At 48.3% G+C, this 17,343-nt stretch overlaps 1 protein-coding gene across 1 annotated transcript; it reads right to left on the bottom strand.

Annotated features, from left to right (window-relative positions):
- Window positions 1–1,526: 1,526 nt before the first annotated feature.
- On the bottom strand, window positions 1,527–16,875 carry LOC139024380 (uncharacterized). Its single transcript, XM_070439152.1, has 2 exons — window positions 16,828–16,875; window positions 1,527–3,005 (listed from the first exon to the last, which is right to left on the bottom strand). Exons 1-2 carry the CDS (start codon window positions 16,873–16,875, stop codon window positions 1,527–1,529), a joined length of 1,527 nt encoding a protein of 508 aa, XP_070295253.1.
- Window positions 16,876–17,343: the final 468 nt, after the last annotated feature.

The following is a 17,343-nucleotide window of genomic DNA, read 5'->3' as shown; positions in this document are numbered from 1 at the left end:
TTTTCACAAATAGTTTTATGTTTAATCACGTACGTTTCACAATATTTAGATGTAGGCTGGGATTTGTACACTTTCAGAGATACAGTTATGTGTGTTTCCTGTCCTTCATGAGATCACCAAATGAAACTCACTCAACATAACTGTCCCTTAAGTGTCCAAGGATTATTCCCACATTCTCAAAAGTAGAAAGAAAGTTTAGCCAAGTGAAATCCTTTGTTCTCTCTCTCTCTCTTCCGTCTTCTCTTTCTCTTCTCGTCTCTCTCTCGTCTTTGGTTCTCCCTCGTCTCTCCCTCCTCTCCTCTCTCTCTCTCTCTCATCTCTCTCTCTCTTCTGAATACTGCATGGTAGTTTTACCTGTATTTATGACCTGAGGTACTAAACCTGGTTTAGGAGTGAGGGGGATACTAGTTGAGTACCTGGAGCATCAGCATTTGTGGGTTTTGATTACAGCTCAAAATGACCAGAAACAAAGACCTTTCTTCTGAAACTCATCAGTCTATTCGTGTTCTGAGAAATGAAGGAATATTCCATGCGAGAAATTGCCAACAAAGCTGAAGATCTCATACAACAACTGTGTTACTACTCCCTTCACAGAACAGCGCAAACTGGCTTCTAACCAGAATTGAAAGAGGAGTGGGAGGCCCCGGTGCACAACTGAGCAGAAGGACACAGTACATTAGAGTGTCCTAGTTTTGAGAACACAGACGCCTGACAAGTCTCACACTGGCAGCTTCATTAAATTGTACCCGCAAAACAACCAGTCTCAACGTCAACAGTGAAAGAGTCGACTCCGGGACGCTGGCCTTCTAAGCAGAGTAGCAAAGAAAAAGCCATATCTAAGACGGCAATAAAATGAAACGGCTAAGAATGGGGCAAAACAACACAGACACTGGACAGAGGAAGATTGGAAAAAAGTTTTATTGACAGACAAATCTAAGTTTGAGGTGTTCGGATCACAAAGAACATGTGTTAGACGCAGAAAAATGAAAAGATGCTGGAGGAGTGCTTTGATGCCGTCTCCAAGCATGTTTGGAGGAAATGTGATGCTTGGTGCTGGTAAAGTGGGAAGATTTGTACAGGGTAAAAAGGGATCTTGAAGAAGGAAGACTATCACTCCATTTTGCAACGCCATTCCATACCCTGTGAAACGGTGCTTAATTGGAGCCAATTTCCTCCTACAACAGGACAATGACCAAAACACAGCTCCAAACTAATGCAAGAGTTATTTAGGGAAGAAGCAGTCAGCTGGTATTCTGTCTATAATGGAGTGGCCAGTTCAGTCACTGGAATCTTCTAACCCTATTGAGCTGTTGTGGGAGCAGCTTGACTGTATGGTATGTAAGAAGCGCCCATGAAGCCAATCCAACTTGTGGGAAGGTGCTTCAGAAAGCACCGGGGTGAAATCTCTTTCAGATACCTCAACAAATTGAACAACTAGAATGGCCAAAGGTCTGCAAGGCCGTAATTGCTTGTAAATTAAGGATTATTTGACGAAAGCAAAGTTTGAAGACGACATCATTTCATATTTAAATGTGTGTGGGGTGGGTGTGAGGTGGTGTGGGGTGGGGGTGGGGTGGGGTGAGGTGGTTGTGGGGTGGTGTGAGGGTGGTGTGGGGTGGTGTGGGGTGAGGAATGTGGTGTGGGCTGGGGGTGGGGTGAGGAATGTGGTGTGGGGTGAGGTGGTGTGGGGTGGGGTGCAGGAATGTGGTGTGTGGGTGGGGGTGGGTGTGGGTGTGTGTGGTGTGGTGTAAGGTGGTGTGAGGTGAGGTGGTGTGGGGTGAGGAATGTGGGGTGGGGTGGGGTGGGGTGAGGTGGTGTGGGGTGAGGAATGTGGTGTGGGCTGGGGTGGGGTGAGGTGGTGTGGGTGGAGGAATGTGGTGTGGCGCTGGGGTGGGGTGAGGTGGTGTGGGGGTGAGGAATGTGGTGTGGGCTGGGGTGGGGCGAGGTTGGTGGGGGTGGGGTGAGGTGGTGTGGGTGTGGGGTGAGGAATGTGGTGTGGGGTGGGGTGGTGTTGGTAAGGTGGTGTGAGGTGAGGTGGTGTGGGTGAGGAATGTGGGGTGGGGTGGGGTGGGTGAGGTGGTGTGGGGGTGAGGAATGTGGTGTGGGCTGGGGTGGGTGAGGTGGTGTGGGGTGAGGAATGTGGTGTGGGCTGGGGTGGGGGTGAGGTGGTGTGGGGTGAGGAATGTGGTGTGGGCTGGGGTGGGGTGAGGTGGGTGTGGGGTGAGGTGGGTGTGGGGTGAGGAATGTGGTGTGGGCTGGGGTGGGGTGAGGAATGGTGGTGTGGGGTGAAGGTGTGTGGGGTGAGGAAGTGTGGTGTGGGGTGGGGTGGGGTGGTGTGGGTGAGGAATGTGGGGTGAGGTGAGGTGGGTGTGGGGTGGTTGGGGGGTGGGGTGGGGTGGTGTGGGGTGGTGTGAGGTGGTGTGGGGTGGTGTTGGGTGGTGGTGGGGTGGTGTGAGGTGAGGTGGTGGTGGGGTGGGTGGGTGGTGAGGTGGTGTGGGCGTGAGGTGGTGTGGGGTGAGGATGTGGTGTGGGGCTGGGGTGGGGTGAGGTGGTGTGGGGTGAGGAATGTGGTGTGGGTGTGGGGTGGTGTGGGTGAGTGTGGTGGTGGGGTGAGGAATGTGGGTGTGGGGTGGGGTGGGTGGGGTGGGGTGGTTCGTGGGGTGGGGTGGTGTGGGGTGGTGTGGAGGTGGTGTGGGGTGGTGGTTGGGTAAAGGTTGGTGGGAGGTGAGGTGGTGGGGAGTGAGGAATGTGGTGTGGGGTGGGGTGGGGTTGAGTGTGGTGTGGGTGCGTGAGGTGGTGTGGGTTGGGCGTGGTGTGGTGTGTGGTGGGGTGAGGTGGGGTGGGGTGAGGTTGGGGAGTGGGTGTGGGTGGGGCGGGGAGTATGGCTGGTGTGTGGGGTGGTGTTTGGGTGGGTGGGGTGCAGGTGGTGGTGGGGCTGGGGTGGTGTGGGGTGGTGTTGGGTGGTGTGGGGTGAGGTGTGATTTGCTTTTTAAAGTGTAAAATACCTGCTATAAGACAGCAGATCGCAGAGACTTGACTTGTTTACGCAGGTTTTACATCTAATGCTTTTAGTCTGATATCTGCGGTGGGCAGGATGATCATTTTCTTTTGGATGGCCCTTAATGTCTCTTCCCCTTTTATACCCTGAAATTAAATCTGTTCACTCAAATATTTCACTGGCAATTTCTGTTATCAACCTACGAATTAAGCATTCGGCCATAAGTGACATCAATGACTTTCTTTCTCCTTGGCAATATTCTGGCTGCAAGCTTGGAAGACACTCACAACACAGTAGAGTCTTCAGTTTCACATTATGACAGTGGAGGCCACTCAAGTGACAAATTACAGCAAAAACTGATTATTTTGGAGAAACTGCAGCACCTTGGGTTAGTTATATACGTAAGTCTTTGGTAGTATTTTTGATCGGGCCTTTTACCACGAATTACCATTGCAGTGTTGCCATTTACTTTCCACTCAAGAATTGCTCCAGGAGAGCCTCCAATGTACTGCTGGTTTTGGGTAATGTGAGAGATGGTGGGTAAAGTTATAAGCTAGCTAGTTGTGGACACAAGCTAGGTGTGCTAGCTAGCTAGTGCAGCCTATCATGTGATGCACGGAATGGCAGATAACCAAATGTATTGAGCTAGCTATCAAAAGTAACTAGGAGATGTGAAACAGTTGTTTATACTTTGGCTATAACCTAGCTTTTATATTACTTTATTTAGCTAAATAAAGCTAAAACTGCACACCTCTGAGAACAAGTGAATCTGAGAGTTTCTCTTTACATGAGAGGGAATACTAACTGTCTGGTGAATCTGAGAGTTTCTCTTTTACTAGAACACCCTGCCCTCTCCACAAAACCATCAGCACACACACACACACACTCTCAGTAGTTCCAGTTGCATCTGACAGTCATTCCCTCTGTACCGTCACTCTATATTCACCCAGAATCCTCTGCTGCTCTCCGAACCATCATCTCCCAGGTGGGACAGAAGTTGACCTCCACACACACACACACACACACACACACGCACACGCACACGCACACGCACACGCACACACACGCACACGCACACGCACACGCACACGCACACGCACACGCACAGGGACACACACACACAAATACTTCTTATGTAAAGTAAGCTGATATGCCATGCTTCTAGCCTAATCTCTGGTGATTGATCTTTACAGCAGCTTGAAGTGTCACTAATTCTTCTGATAGAGGTGGTGGAGCAGGGTTTGAGTGGTTGGCTAATTATTCTGATAGAGGTGGTGGAGCAGGGTTTGAGTGGTTGGCTAATTCTTCTGATAGAGCTGGTGGAGCAGGGTTTGAGTGGTTGGCTAATTCTTCTGATTTAAGTTTTTTGTTTCAATGTCACATGACCAAATACAGTGAAATGCCTTTCTTACCAGCTCTAAACCTAACAATGCAGTAATAAATAACAATATAGTACAAATAATTTGATGAGGTACAACAAAAATACAGGAGAAATAATAAATAACAAGTACTCGAGAAAATAAGAAAAATACAATACACAGAGATGTACAGGGACTAGAATAGCATACTATACACACAGAGATGTACAGGGACTAGTATAGCATACTATACACACAGAGATATGTACAGGGACTAGTATAGCATACTATACACACAGAGATGTACAGGGACCTAGAATAGCATCACTATACACACAGATATGTACAGGAACTAGTATAGCATACTAACACACAGAGGGTATGTACAGGGACATAGTATAGCGATACTAGTACACACAGAGATGTACAGGGACTAGCATAGCACCATACTATACACACAGAGATGATACAGGACCTAGAATAGCAACTATACACACAGAGATATGCTACAGCGGACTGTATAGCCATTACTATACACACAAGATGTAAACCCCCCAAGGAAAACTTTTAGTAATAGCATACTATACACCACAGAGAATTATGTTACAGGGACTAGCTATAGCCCATACCTATACACACGAGATATTGCTACAGGGACTAGTATAGCCATACTAACACACAGAGATATGACAGGGACTAGTATAGAATACTATACTCACACAGAGTGTACAGAATGACTATGCTACTATACACACAGAGGTATGTACAGGGGACTAGATATAGCATACGCATACACACAGAGATATGACAGGATAGTAATTTTAGCATACTATACACCACAGAGTATGTACAGGGACTCAGTATAGCATACTATACACACAGAGATATGTACAGGACTAGTATAGCATACTATACACACAGCAGTATGTACAGGACTAGTATCGCTACTATACACACAGAGAATGTACAAGGGAACTAAGCTATAGCATACTATACACACAGAGGTATGTTACAGGGCGACTCAGTATAGCCATACTATACACACAGGGATATCGTACAGGGACTAGCTATAGCAATACTATACACACAGACGATATGTAAGGGACTAGTATAGCATACATATACACACAGAGATGTACAGGACTAGTTAGCATACTATCACACAAGAGATGTACAGGGTACTAGCTATAGCATAATATACACACAGAGATGTACAGGAACTAGTATAGCATACTACTCGTATATACGGATATATGGGTCAGTTCTAATACCATATTTCCAATGTGCAGGGATACCTGCGCAGTTCGCGTGACATTTGCCTTCTAAGAAAGTTATATTCAGACCCCTTTCAGTTTTCCAAATTTTGTTACGTACAGCTTTATTTCGAAAATTGATAACCAACAAACAAAGAACTCAGCAACTATACACAAAATACCTGCAATAACGACAAAGCAAAACACACTTTTTTTTTTTATAAAATAACTATATCTGGTAGAGAAGATGGTATTCACGTACCATTTGCCTATGTAGAGCAGAAATGGTCATGGATCCTGTTTCCATTGATCTGCGAATGTCTTCTACAATGCTTGCATTTGGAGTCACCTGTTCCGCTAAATATCCATAGGACGAACTGAGAAGACAATTGATTTGTGGAAAAGCACACACCTGTGGCTATAATGTAGAGCGGCCCTAGCTACGATGACCAGTAGCATGGTTCAGAGGCGAGAGGAGAGACGCGAAGCGCAGTGTAGAAAGTTGAAGGCATTGTATCGTGAGAGCTCCGAGACCAGTTGGTGGTGGTCGAGTTAATACATAGGGAGGTACCAAACCGATCTTCGTGGAGATGAAGGTCCCCAATCAATAACAGTGCCGCCTCCTTTGAAATGAGATAGATATTGCGATATCCTTACGCGAAGAACAGGTGGAATTTCCGGCTGGCCATAACTTGAGCCAAATTCGAGGGTGTGAGAAGGGCCCTCTAGGTCAGCGGAGGTCGCAACCAAAGATTCACGAGTGGATCACTCTGACAGAGCTCTAGTAGTTCACTGAACTGCATGTTGGACGATAGCAGAGAGAGAGAGCAATTTTCCAGTAATGACACACCCATTCTGGACCGAAACACTCCACCATTCGAACTCAGTTCCTTTTATATGGGGAGCTCTTAGCTGTCAGTGTTACAGTGGCCAAAGGAAGCCACTCCTTCGGTAAAAGGCACATGGCAGCCTGCTTGGTGGTTATGCAAAAAGGCACCTAAAGTCTCTCAGACCATGAGAAACAAGATTATTCTCGTCTGATAAACCAAGGATTTGAACTCTTTGGCCTGAATGCCAAGCTGTGCACAGGTTGGAGAAACTGGCACCATCCCCTACGGTGAAGGCCTGGTGCTGCGCAACATCATGCTCGTGGGATGTTTTTCAGCAGCAGGGGCACTGAGAGACTAATTCAGGATCTCAGGCAAAGATGACGCAGCAAAGGTTACAGAGAGATCCTTTATGAAAACCTGCTCCAGGAGCGGTCAAGACCTCAGTACTGCGGGCGCAAGGTTTCACCCTTCCAATTAGGACAACGACCCTAAACACACAGCCAAACATGCAGGATTGGTTTCGGACACAGTCTTGCTGAGTGTCTTTGAGTGTCCCAATCTCTGGACGAGATCTGCAAAATAAAGCTTGTGCAGCAAAGCCTCCCATACCAACGCCTGACAACTTGAACAGCACTGCAGAGAATAATGGGAGAAAACTCCTCAAGTCAGGTATTGCCCAAGCTTGTAGCTCACCATACCCAGAAGACTCAAGGCTCGTAATCGCTGCAAAGGGGATTCACAATACGGTGGTCTGAATACTTATGAAATGTCAGTTTCAAATTTTTGCTGTTTTTTATAAATTATTTAAAAAATTCTAAAAAACTGTTTTATGCTTTTCATTATTGGCGGTGATGTGTTGTAGATTGATGATTAGGGCAGAAAAAATAATATTAATCAATTTATAGAACAAGGAGGCTCTGAATACTTTCAGAAGGAAATGTAGGTGTTTTTGTGTTCGGATGTCCAGGTTCAGACTGAATATTACTCACTCAGTGGTTGTGTTGGCATGAGTATTACAGGTTCAGTACTGAACATTACTCACTCAGGTGTTGTGTTGTTGAGGTATTCCAGGTTCAGACCTGAACATTACTCACTCAGGTGTTGCTGTTGGAAGGCCTATTTCCAGTCCAGCTGACATTACTCACTCAGTGTTGTGTTGGATGGATTTTCCAGGTTCCAGACTTGAACATTACTCACTCAGTGTTGGACGGTTATTATACAGGTTCAGAGCGAACATTACTCAGCTCAGTGTTGTTGTGATCGGTATTTACAGGTTCAGACTTGAACTCACTCAGTGTTTGTTGGATCGTATATTCCAGGTTCCAGACTGAACTCACTCAGTGTTGTGTTGGATGGTATTTCCAGGTTTGCAGACTGACTCACTCAGTGTTTGTGTTGGATGGCTATTTACGTTAGATCTGACATTACTCACTCAGTGTTTGTGCTTGATCGGTATTTCCAGGTTCAGACTGAACTCACTCCACGTGTTCGTTGCTTGGATGGCTATTTCCAGGTTCAACTTGAACATCCTCAGTGTTGTGTTGGCATGTATTTTCCAGGTTCAGACTGAACTCACTCAGTGTTTGTGTTGGATGGTATTCCAGGTCAGACTGAACATTACTCACTCAGTGTTGTGCTTGGATGGTATTTCCAGGTTCAGACTGAACTCACTCAGTGTTGTGTTGGATGGTATTTCCAGGTTCAGACTGAACTCACTCAGTGTTTGTGTTGGATGGTTTTCCAGGTCAGACTGAACTCACTCAGTGTTGTGATTGGATAGGTATTTATTTACAGCGTTCAGACTGAACATTTACTCAGCTCGTGTTGTTTGGATGGTATTTCCAGTCTCAGACTGAACTTCACTCATGTTATCTCGTGGGTTGGATGGTATTTCCAAGGTTCAGACTGAACTCACTCCAGTGTTGTTTTGGATGTATTTCCCAGGTTCAGACTGAACCTCACTCCAGTGTTGTGTTGAGATGCGTATTTCCACGGTTCAGATCTGAACATTACTCACTCAGTGTTTTGTGCTTGGATGTATTTCAGTTTCGAGACTGAACTCACTCAGTGGGCTGTGGATTGGATGGATCTTACAGGTTCAGACTGAACATTACTCACTCCAGTGTTGTGTTGGATGTTATTTCCAGGATCAGACTGAACTCACTCAGTGTTCGTCTGTTGGATGGTATTTCGCAGACGTTCAGACTGCAACCACTCAGTGTATGTGTTGGATCGGTCATTTTCCATGGTCAGACTGAACTCACGCCAGTTGTTGTGTTGGCATGCGTTAATTTCCAGTTCAGACTGAACATTACTCACTCACGTGTTGTGTCTGGATGTATTTCCAGGTTCAGACTTGAACTCACTCAGTGTTGTGTTGGATGGTATTTCCAGGTTCAGACTGAACTCACCGCAGTGTTTGTGATTGGATCGGTATCTCCTCCGCTCTCAGACTGAACTCACTCAGTTGTTTTGTTTGGATTGGTATTTCCAGCTTCAGACTAACTCACTCAAGTGTTGGGTTGGCATGGTATTTACCAGTCAGACTGAACTCACTCAGTGTTGTGTTGGATGATATTCCAGTCAACTGAACTCACTCAGTGTTGTTTGGATGGTATTTCCAGGTTCAGACTGAACTCACTCGAGTGTTGTGTTGGACTGTATTTCCAGGTTCAGACTGAACTCACTCAGTGTTGTGTTGGATTGGTCCAGGTTCAGACTGAACGTCACTCAGTGTTGTGTTGGATGTATTTCCAGGTCAGACTGAACTCACTCAGTGTGGGTTGGAATGGTATTTCCAGGTTCAGGACTGAACTCATCAGTGTTGTGCTTGGATCGCGTATTTCCAGGTTCAAGGACTGAACTCACTCAGTGTTTGTGTTGGATGGTATTTCCAGGATCAGACTGAAACTCACTCAGTGTTGTGTTGGATGGTATTTCCAGGTTTCACGACTGAACTCACTCAGTGTTGGTTGAGATGGTATTCCAGGTTCACGACTAACTCATCAGTGGTATGTGTTGGATAGTTCCAGTTCAGATGAACTCACTCAGTGTACTGTGTTGGCATGCGTTTCCAGGTTCAGACTGAACTCACTCAGTCGGTTGTGATTGGATGGTATTCCAGGTTCAGACTGAACCACTCAGTGTTGTGTTGGATGGTCCAGGTTCAGACTGAACTCACTCAGTGTTGTGTTGGATGGCGCTATTTCCAGGTTCAGAACTGAACTCACTCAAGTGCTTTGTGTTGCGATGTCGCAGGTTACAGACTGACTCACAACAGTGTTGTGTCTTTGGATGGTCCAGCCCGTTCAGCGACTGAACTCTCACTCCAGTGTTTTGTGTTAGGATTGGTATTTCCACGCGTCTGCAGATGCAAACTCACACTCCAGTGTTTTTTGTGGTTGGACTTGCCGCTCCAGGTTCAGACTGAACTTCACTCAGTGTTGTGTTGGGCGTGGTCCCAGGTTCAGACTGAGAACTCACTCAGTGTTAGGAGGTTGCGAATGGTCAGTTCCGCTTGTCGTTATATTTCTGGCACGTCTTTGGTTGTTCTAAGTTTTTTTTCTGTGATTGTCTTCTTGTTAAAGTAATAATCCATTCAGTTAGATTTTGTCCAAAATCAAGGCATTTTAGCGTCTCGGAATTTTGCATGTGGATTTGCAAGGTTGTTGATGTGGAGGTTAGTATCCTGTATTAAATCCTTGTGACGAAAATCAAGTGATATGAATTTATCCAACCTTTAATTCAAAATTTTTTATTTTGAAGAACTTCAGGAGCCCATGAGCCTCATGACCTCTCTTTCATACGCTCCTATTCTCCCCCCCCGACCCAATCTCTCTCTCCACCCTCACCCCCTCCCAATACTCTCTTCCTGCCCCCCCCCCATCTCTCTTCTCCTCCCCCCCATCTCTTCTCTTCTAGCCCCCCAATCCCTCCCCTCTCTCCTCTCTCTTACCCTGCACCACCCCCCTCTCTCTCTCCTCTCTCCTCTCTCTCTGCTCCCTGTCTCTCTCTCGTCTCCCTGTCTCTCTTTTCTCATTCCTCTTCTCTCTCCTCTCCTCCTCCCCTCTTCTCTCTCCTCTCTCCTCTCTCTCTCTCCTCTCGTCGTCCTCCTGGTCATCATCTCATCTCAGCTCTTCTCACTCGATTCTCTCTCTCTCTCCCTCGCGTCTCCTATGCCCCCAACATCCCTCCACTCCCTTCTCCCCCCTCCATCTCTCCCCTCCCTCTTCTTCTCTCTTCGCCGTTGCCCAACCTCCCTCCACTCCCTTCCTCCCCCTCCCATCTCTCCCCTCCCTCTCGTCTCTTCTCCTCCTTGCCCCCAACATCCCTCCACTCCCTCTCAACCCTCATCTCTCCTCCTTCCCTCTCTAGCCTCTTTCTTCTCTCTACTCTTAGGTGTTTTGATTAATAATTCTTCTCTCCTCCAACATACAGAGTTGCGAAGTTTTTCCCTCAGAAGCATACTTCTAGAAGTTTCTTATAAATTAATAAGAGTGTGTATTCCCTGTGAAGCCTGAACGCTTTGAAGCAGACGTATTGAATCTAGCAGGTGAGTCGCCGGCACGGATTCACGACTCAACGTAATCCAATATGTTCCGGATAGAGAGTCCGGAACATACCTATTATACTGCCACTACCACTCACCTAAACTGTGTGCTGTGTTGGGTGGACGTTTTTAACGCTGTACTTGTGTGGAACACAAGCTACCCACAAGAATAGATGAACAAACAAAAAATTTGACCAACTGAGTACATTTTGTTAGTCCAAACAGGGTCAATGCCTATTTCTAAGTGTTAAGGTCTAGATATTTAGTGTTATGGTTAGGAGCTAGGATAGATTAGCGCGGTTGGCGTTAGGAGCTCAGGGTTAGGCTTGGGGTTAGGAAGCTAGTGCGTTAGGTTTAGGGTTTTGAGGGTTAAGGTTTAGGAGTTACTTTTAGGGTCAGGCTTAGGAGCTAGGGTTGTTTAGGGTCAGGCGCTTTAGGCAGCTAGTTAGTTTTAGGGTCAGGTTAGGAGCTAGGGTTAGGTTTAGGTTAGTTTGGTAGGGTCAGGGTCTAAGGAGCTAGGTGAGGTTTAGGGTCAGGTTAGCGAGCTAGGCGTTAGGGATAGGGTTTAGGGGGTAGGCGTTAGCGGTTAGGCGTTTAAATCAAATATAATTTTTATTTGTCACATACACATAATTCTTTAGCAGAGTTATTGCGGGATTGTAGCTTGAAATGCTGGATGTTTCCTAGCCTCCAACCAGTACAGCTAGTATCTAAACAATTCACAACCAATACACACAAATCTAAAAGTAAAATAGATGGAATTACGAAATATATAAAATATTAGATGAGAAATGTAGGAGTGGCACTTGACTAAAAATACGTGATACAGATACATATGAGATGAGCTATACAGAATGTAAACACTTTTAATAAAGTGCACAATGCACATCTATGTCGTATGGGGCAGCAGCCATCTAAAAGTGCAAGGGTTGAGTAACCTGGTTGGTGTGCATGGCTATTTATCTATGGCCTTGAGATAGAAAGCTGTCTATTCTAAAGAACAGGTAGAGCCGAACACAAACAGGTGAAAATGAACCTGACCGTGAAATTGCTGACCTTACAAGCCCTTAACCAAACAATGCAGTTCAAGAAATATGAGTTTAAGAACGATATTGACTTAATAAAAACTAAAGTATAAAATAAAAAGTTAACACATTAAATAACAGTACGAGGCTATGATTACAGGGCAACGGTACCGGTACGGCGTCAAATGTGGGGCTATATTACAGGGCGGTACCGCGCTACAGAGTCAATGTGCCGAGAACGCTATATGACACTCGCGGAGGGAGCCCCGTGTCACCCGGGCGAGCGATTACGGTTACAGAATGAGTCAATGTGGAGCGCTATATACAGGGGGGGGGGGCGGGGGCGGGGGGTGAGAGGTTACCGGGTATGGGTCAATGTGGAAGGCTATAGTACAGGGGGGTACCGGTACAGCAAGGTTCCAATGTGGAGCGTTATGTACGGGCGTACTGGCGTCAATGTGGAAGGCGTGATATACAGGGGGCGGTGGGAGGGAGGGGAGGGCGGGGTACCAGATACTGGGTCAATGTGGGACAGGCTATATACAGGGAGTGAGGGGTACCGCGTGGTTACTGGGTCAATTCTGGAGCTATTACAGGGGGTGAGAGTGTGGCGGGGACCGGGTATGGCGTCAATGTCGGGGCCTATATACAGGGGGGGTACGGTACGGAAGTCAATGCTGCGAGGCTATATCACAGGGTGTTACGGTACAGAAGTCAATGTGGAGGCTATATACATGGACGGTACTGGTCAATGTGGAGACTATATACAGGGGGGCAGGGGTGGCCGGGGGTACCCGGGGTACTGGGTTCAATGTGCGAGGCTATATACAGGGGGATATCGTGTTAACAGATCTCAATGTGCGGAGGCCTAGTATTACAGGGGGGGGGGGGGTGGGTGGGCGCTGAGTCGGGGGGATTGGGTACGGTACAGCAGCTCAATGTGGCAGGCTATATAACAGGCGGGTACCGCGTTACAGAGTCAATGCTGGAGGCCTATATACAGGGGGGCTGGCGGGGGGGTACCGGCGTACAGCCCAGTCAGATGTGGAGGTTATACAGGGGAGTACCGGTAGTCAGACGTCACATGTGAGGCTCGGATACAGGGGGGTCGAGGGGGCGGGAGAGAGGAACGTAGCGAGGATGAGCTGAGAGAGGAGGAGTCGAAATGTGGCCTATATACAGGGGTGGGAGGGAGCGAGTGTACGTTAGTCAAATACCAAAAGCATGCACTTCATCTACATTGAAGAGGCAAGAGGTCATGTCTTTAAACTACACACAGTAATGGCTAGTCTCCTGAAACCATTCGGACAACAAATACCTGCTCCACCATCTCTCCCCCTCCTCCTTCCTACTCTCCTCCGTCCCTCCTCCTCCTTCCCACAGTAAAATCAATTTAAGGGCTTTTTTGTTAGCTTAATGGCCGCCTCTGGTTGGTTCTGTCGGCTTGAATGTCCTGTTACCGCCACCATGAGGTTTACCAGTGCGAACTGGGCCGCGCCTAACCTGCCTTGGCCTGCTAACTCCGTGACTGGCCAAACTCCCTGTCTGCCTAGCTCCCTGCTTAGCCCTAAACACGCTGCTAGACTAGCTCCCTGCGCTGCCTAGCTCCCTGACTTGCCTAACATCCCTGCCTGACCTAGCTCCCTCCTGCCTAACTCCCTGACTGCCTAAACTCCCTGACTTGCCTAGCTCCTCTGTCGGCCTAGCCTCCTGCCTGGCTTTGCCCTAATTATTGCTGCCGCTGGCCTAACTCTTACTCCACTGCCTAACTCCACTGGTACAATGTGTGGATGCAGTATTGCTACAGGCCCTGTCTGCGCTACCTCCTGCCTGCCTACGCTCAGCAGTCTCGATCGTGCGGCTTGGCCTTATATACTGCCTCCTGCCTAACTCCCCTGCTTGCCTACACCGCTGCCTGACTACGCTCCACGGCCTACAGCCTAGTCCCTAGTGTTGGCGCAGAGCTGCCTACCTAGTGACATGCGGTGCCTAGCTCCCTGCCTGCCTAGCTCCCTGCCTGCCCTTCCAATTAATTGCTGCGCTGACCTACGCTATACTCGGGCGTCATGTGTGGAGCTGTCGAGCGCTAGTCTACATATACATGAGTGCCTAGCTCCTGACGCGGTACTCGAGGCTCCTGCATGCCTGTCTGCGCTACGAAAACTCCTGCGTTACTAGCGCTTTTAGTAATCCGTAAGTGCTCTCCTGCTATACTGCCTAGGAACTCCCTGTCTGACCATAGCTCCCCGGATCTTAAGCGTCAGCGTCAAACTGCGCCTGACCTGTGCACTCAATAGCTCATCACTATGCCTGCCTTCCTAATTTACTCTGCCTGCCTAACTCTCCTGACTGCGCTGCTCCCTGACTGCCTATGCTCCATGACTGCCTAAGCTCCCTGTCTGCCTAGCTCCCTGCCTGCCTTTCCTGAAGAATTCTCTGCCTGCCTAACCCCTGTCTGCCTCAGCTCCCTGTCCCTGCCTTAACTCCCTGCCGCCCTAAGCTCCCTGGCGCTTAGCCGGCTATTGGTCAACTGTGGAGGCTACTCTATATCTCTACGTGGCGTACCTCCTACTCCCCTTGGTACTGCGTCAATGCTGCTGACGCTCTAGTACTACCGGCTGACTGCCTAGCTCCCCTGATGCTAGCCTCCTGTCCTGCCTGCCCCTGGTCTGCCTAGCTCCCTGCCTGCCTAGCTTCCCCTGCCTTCCTTCTCCTAATTTATGCTGCCTGCCTAACTCCATCTGCCCTAGCTCCCCTGACCTGCCTAGCTCCACTGAACTGCCCTAGCATCCCTGTCTGGCCTACTCCCCTGTCTCCTAGTCCGCTGCCATGCATACGACCTTCTCTCTCTCGCCCCCTCTTTGGCTACCCTTTAATTATCGGCGTCAGTCGCTTTGCGGCTCCCTTAGGGCTGTTAGCTCCCCGAAAGGGCTCTCCTGACCTGTGACCACCGGGTAGCTCCCATGCCTCCTGCGCTTCCTATATTCGGTCTTGCTCTACGAGCCTAGCTCATGCTGCGTTAGGCCCGCTGACGTGCCTCTACAGGGCTCCCTGTTATGGCTTTTGCTCAAATTCTTTCTGCCCTTGCCTAGCTCGCCTGCCTGCCGTAGCTCCCTGTTCTGAGGCCCGGTTCTAACTTCTCTGCCTGCCTAGCGCCCTCTGCCTGCCTAGCCTCCCTGCCTGCCTTCCTATTTAGCTGCCTGCCTAGCTCCCGGTCTGCCTTAGGTATCCCCGGTACAGAGCTTCCTATGGTTAGGCTACCTATCTAGCTCGGTGCCTGCCTAGCTCCCGGTCTGCCTAGCTCCCTTGTCTCTGGCTCCTAAATTTCTTCTGCCTGGGACTACTAGATACTTGGGCTCACACTGTTGGCCTGCCTGAGGCTCTCTTATCACAGGGTACCTGGCTCTCACATTTGGACGTGTCTCCTAATACAGGTGTCGTGCTTGCCTGCCTCAGCCTCCCTGCCTGGCCTTAGCTCCCTGCGTGCCTTCCATTATCTGCTTGCCCTAGTGCCCTGCCTGCCAAGCCTCCCTGCTGCCTCGGTTTCCTTTCCTGGCCTCGCTTCGCCTACCTGTCCTGCCTCTCTCTCTCCCTGTTCGTGGCTTTGACCTCTCTCTCCTAAAAAAAAAAGTCAGCGATACTCTCGAAAGTTGCGGAGATCATAGTGCTTCTGTCTACCAGCCTTGAGTAATGAGTGTCTCATTGTCTGAGTATAAGGTTGACTTGTGATAAAATTGGGACAAAACGGACCGGTAACCAGGTACTGGGTTAATGCTGTGGGGGGTACAGTTAGTAATGAGGGCCCTTTTCTATACAGGGGTACCCGGTACTGGTCAATGGGTGTGGTTACTTATAATGAGGCTCTCAGTACAGGGGAGGAGTACCGGTACTGGGGTTAATGTGTGGGTACAGGTTAGTAATGAGGCTCTATCACATGGGAGGTACCAGTACTGGGTCCAATTGTGGGGGTACAGGCGGTTCAGGTTAATGCATGTAGGTCTAAACTCACATATCATCGATATAATGGCAGACCAGATTCTGGTCGTTCTGTCAGTGTTTGCCGACGGAATAGAGATTAGAGGGATACCGGTACGTGAGAGTCCAATGTCGTGGAGGAGGTACAGAGAGAAAGGAAAGGTCGGAGGTGAGAGGTGAGAAGGACAGAGCTTGAGAGAAAAGAAGTCAGACTGAGGTCAGTGCTAGGAGAAAATAGCATCAGAATGATGGCACGTCTCGTGTGTTGAGCTCTCTCTATGAGTCATGCATGGTGGTAATAGGCAGGGTGTGATAGGGATACCATGTGTGTTTACATTTCGCCTGGATGCACTCTTGGTTGGTTGTCAGTTTGGTTGAGTCGTTAACGTAGCATAGGAGTGAGGTGCTAGAACATCGGTTATAGTTGCCCTTACTTTCTTAGAGATTACCATCGTTCTGGTTCTCTCTCTATTCGACTCACGAGGGTTTCTCTCGTATGGCTTATTCGCCTCCAACTCACAATAATGGGTACGCGAAGTGCCGTTATCTCGGGACCGGTTATTCACCATTTAGATGGTTTTAGGCCCGCCAGCATATCAGAAATGAATTAAGTTGTTGAGGGATACAAGCTTGAGGTGTACAAAGCGTACAGCATTAGAAAGCATTTTAGTACTTTGCGTGTCTATTGTAGATAGTTTACCCCACACCTTTTGCCCTGCGATAGACCTCCTTCAGTTCGCTCGGGACATGAGGCTTACCTTGGTGATCAATGTGTGGCGGTTGTACAGCGTTAGTAATGAGGTCTATACAGGGGGTCATGCTCGAAGCGTGCTGCTCACCTTGGGTGCATGAATCTTGGCTCCGGTGGTGGGATATCGAGACTTCATTCTTTCAACAGTTGTGATTTCAAGCATTGGCGTCGGATGTCTACTACACTTGGGTGTGACCTGGATGGTACCTGCGGTTCTTGATACGACTTATGTGTGTGGGAGTACACGTATGGTAGCTGAAAAAACCCACAGCGTTGCAGTTCTTGGACACCAAAAACCGGTTGGGTACTGCCTGCCCATGCACTTGATAAACTCATTTGTTGTCCTTGCCGTCTTATTGCTTGGGGCGCATAGTTAACCCTTCTGTATAGGGACGCCTATCTTAGTAACTAGACACAATTCCAGGTGTCTCCGACTCTTTCTTCAAGGCGTTCTCGCCTCATAGATCGAATAGTCTTCCTTCCTCTTACACTGATTGAAGGGATTTAACACGGGGACAGTCAGTTTCACCTGTGAATGCAGTCACGAGACTTCCTCCTCTTGCCAGTGGTCTTGACTCGTCGTCTTATAGCATTTGTGTGCTAT

This window comes from Salvelinus sp. IW2-2015, unplaced genomic scaffold, assembly GCF_002910315.2.
Source record: "Salvelinus sp. IW2-2015 unplaced genomic scaffold, ASM291031v2 Un_scaffold1440, whole genome shotgun sequence".
In the NCBI taxonomy this organism is placed as follows: domain Eukaryota; kingdom Metazoa; phylum Chordata; class Actinopteri; order Salmoniformes; family Salmonidae; genus Salvelinus; species Salvelinus sp. IW2-2015.
This window is presented reverse-complemented; position numbering and strand designations above follow the sequence as displayed.

Coding starts and splice junctions, on each gene's coding strand:
- LOC139024380 (XM_070439152.1), bottom strand. CDS start 16,875: ATGAAGTCTCGATATCCCACCACCGGAGCCAAGATTCATGCACCCAAG. Junction 3,006..16,827: donor CCAAGATTCATGCACCCAAG/GTGAGCAGCACG, acceptor GTCTTATAGCAG/GTATTTTACACTTTAAAAAG.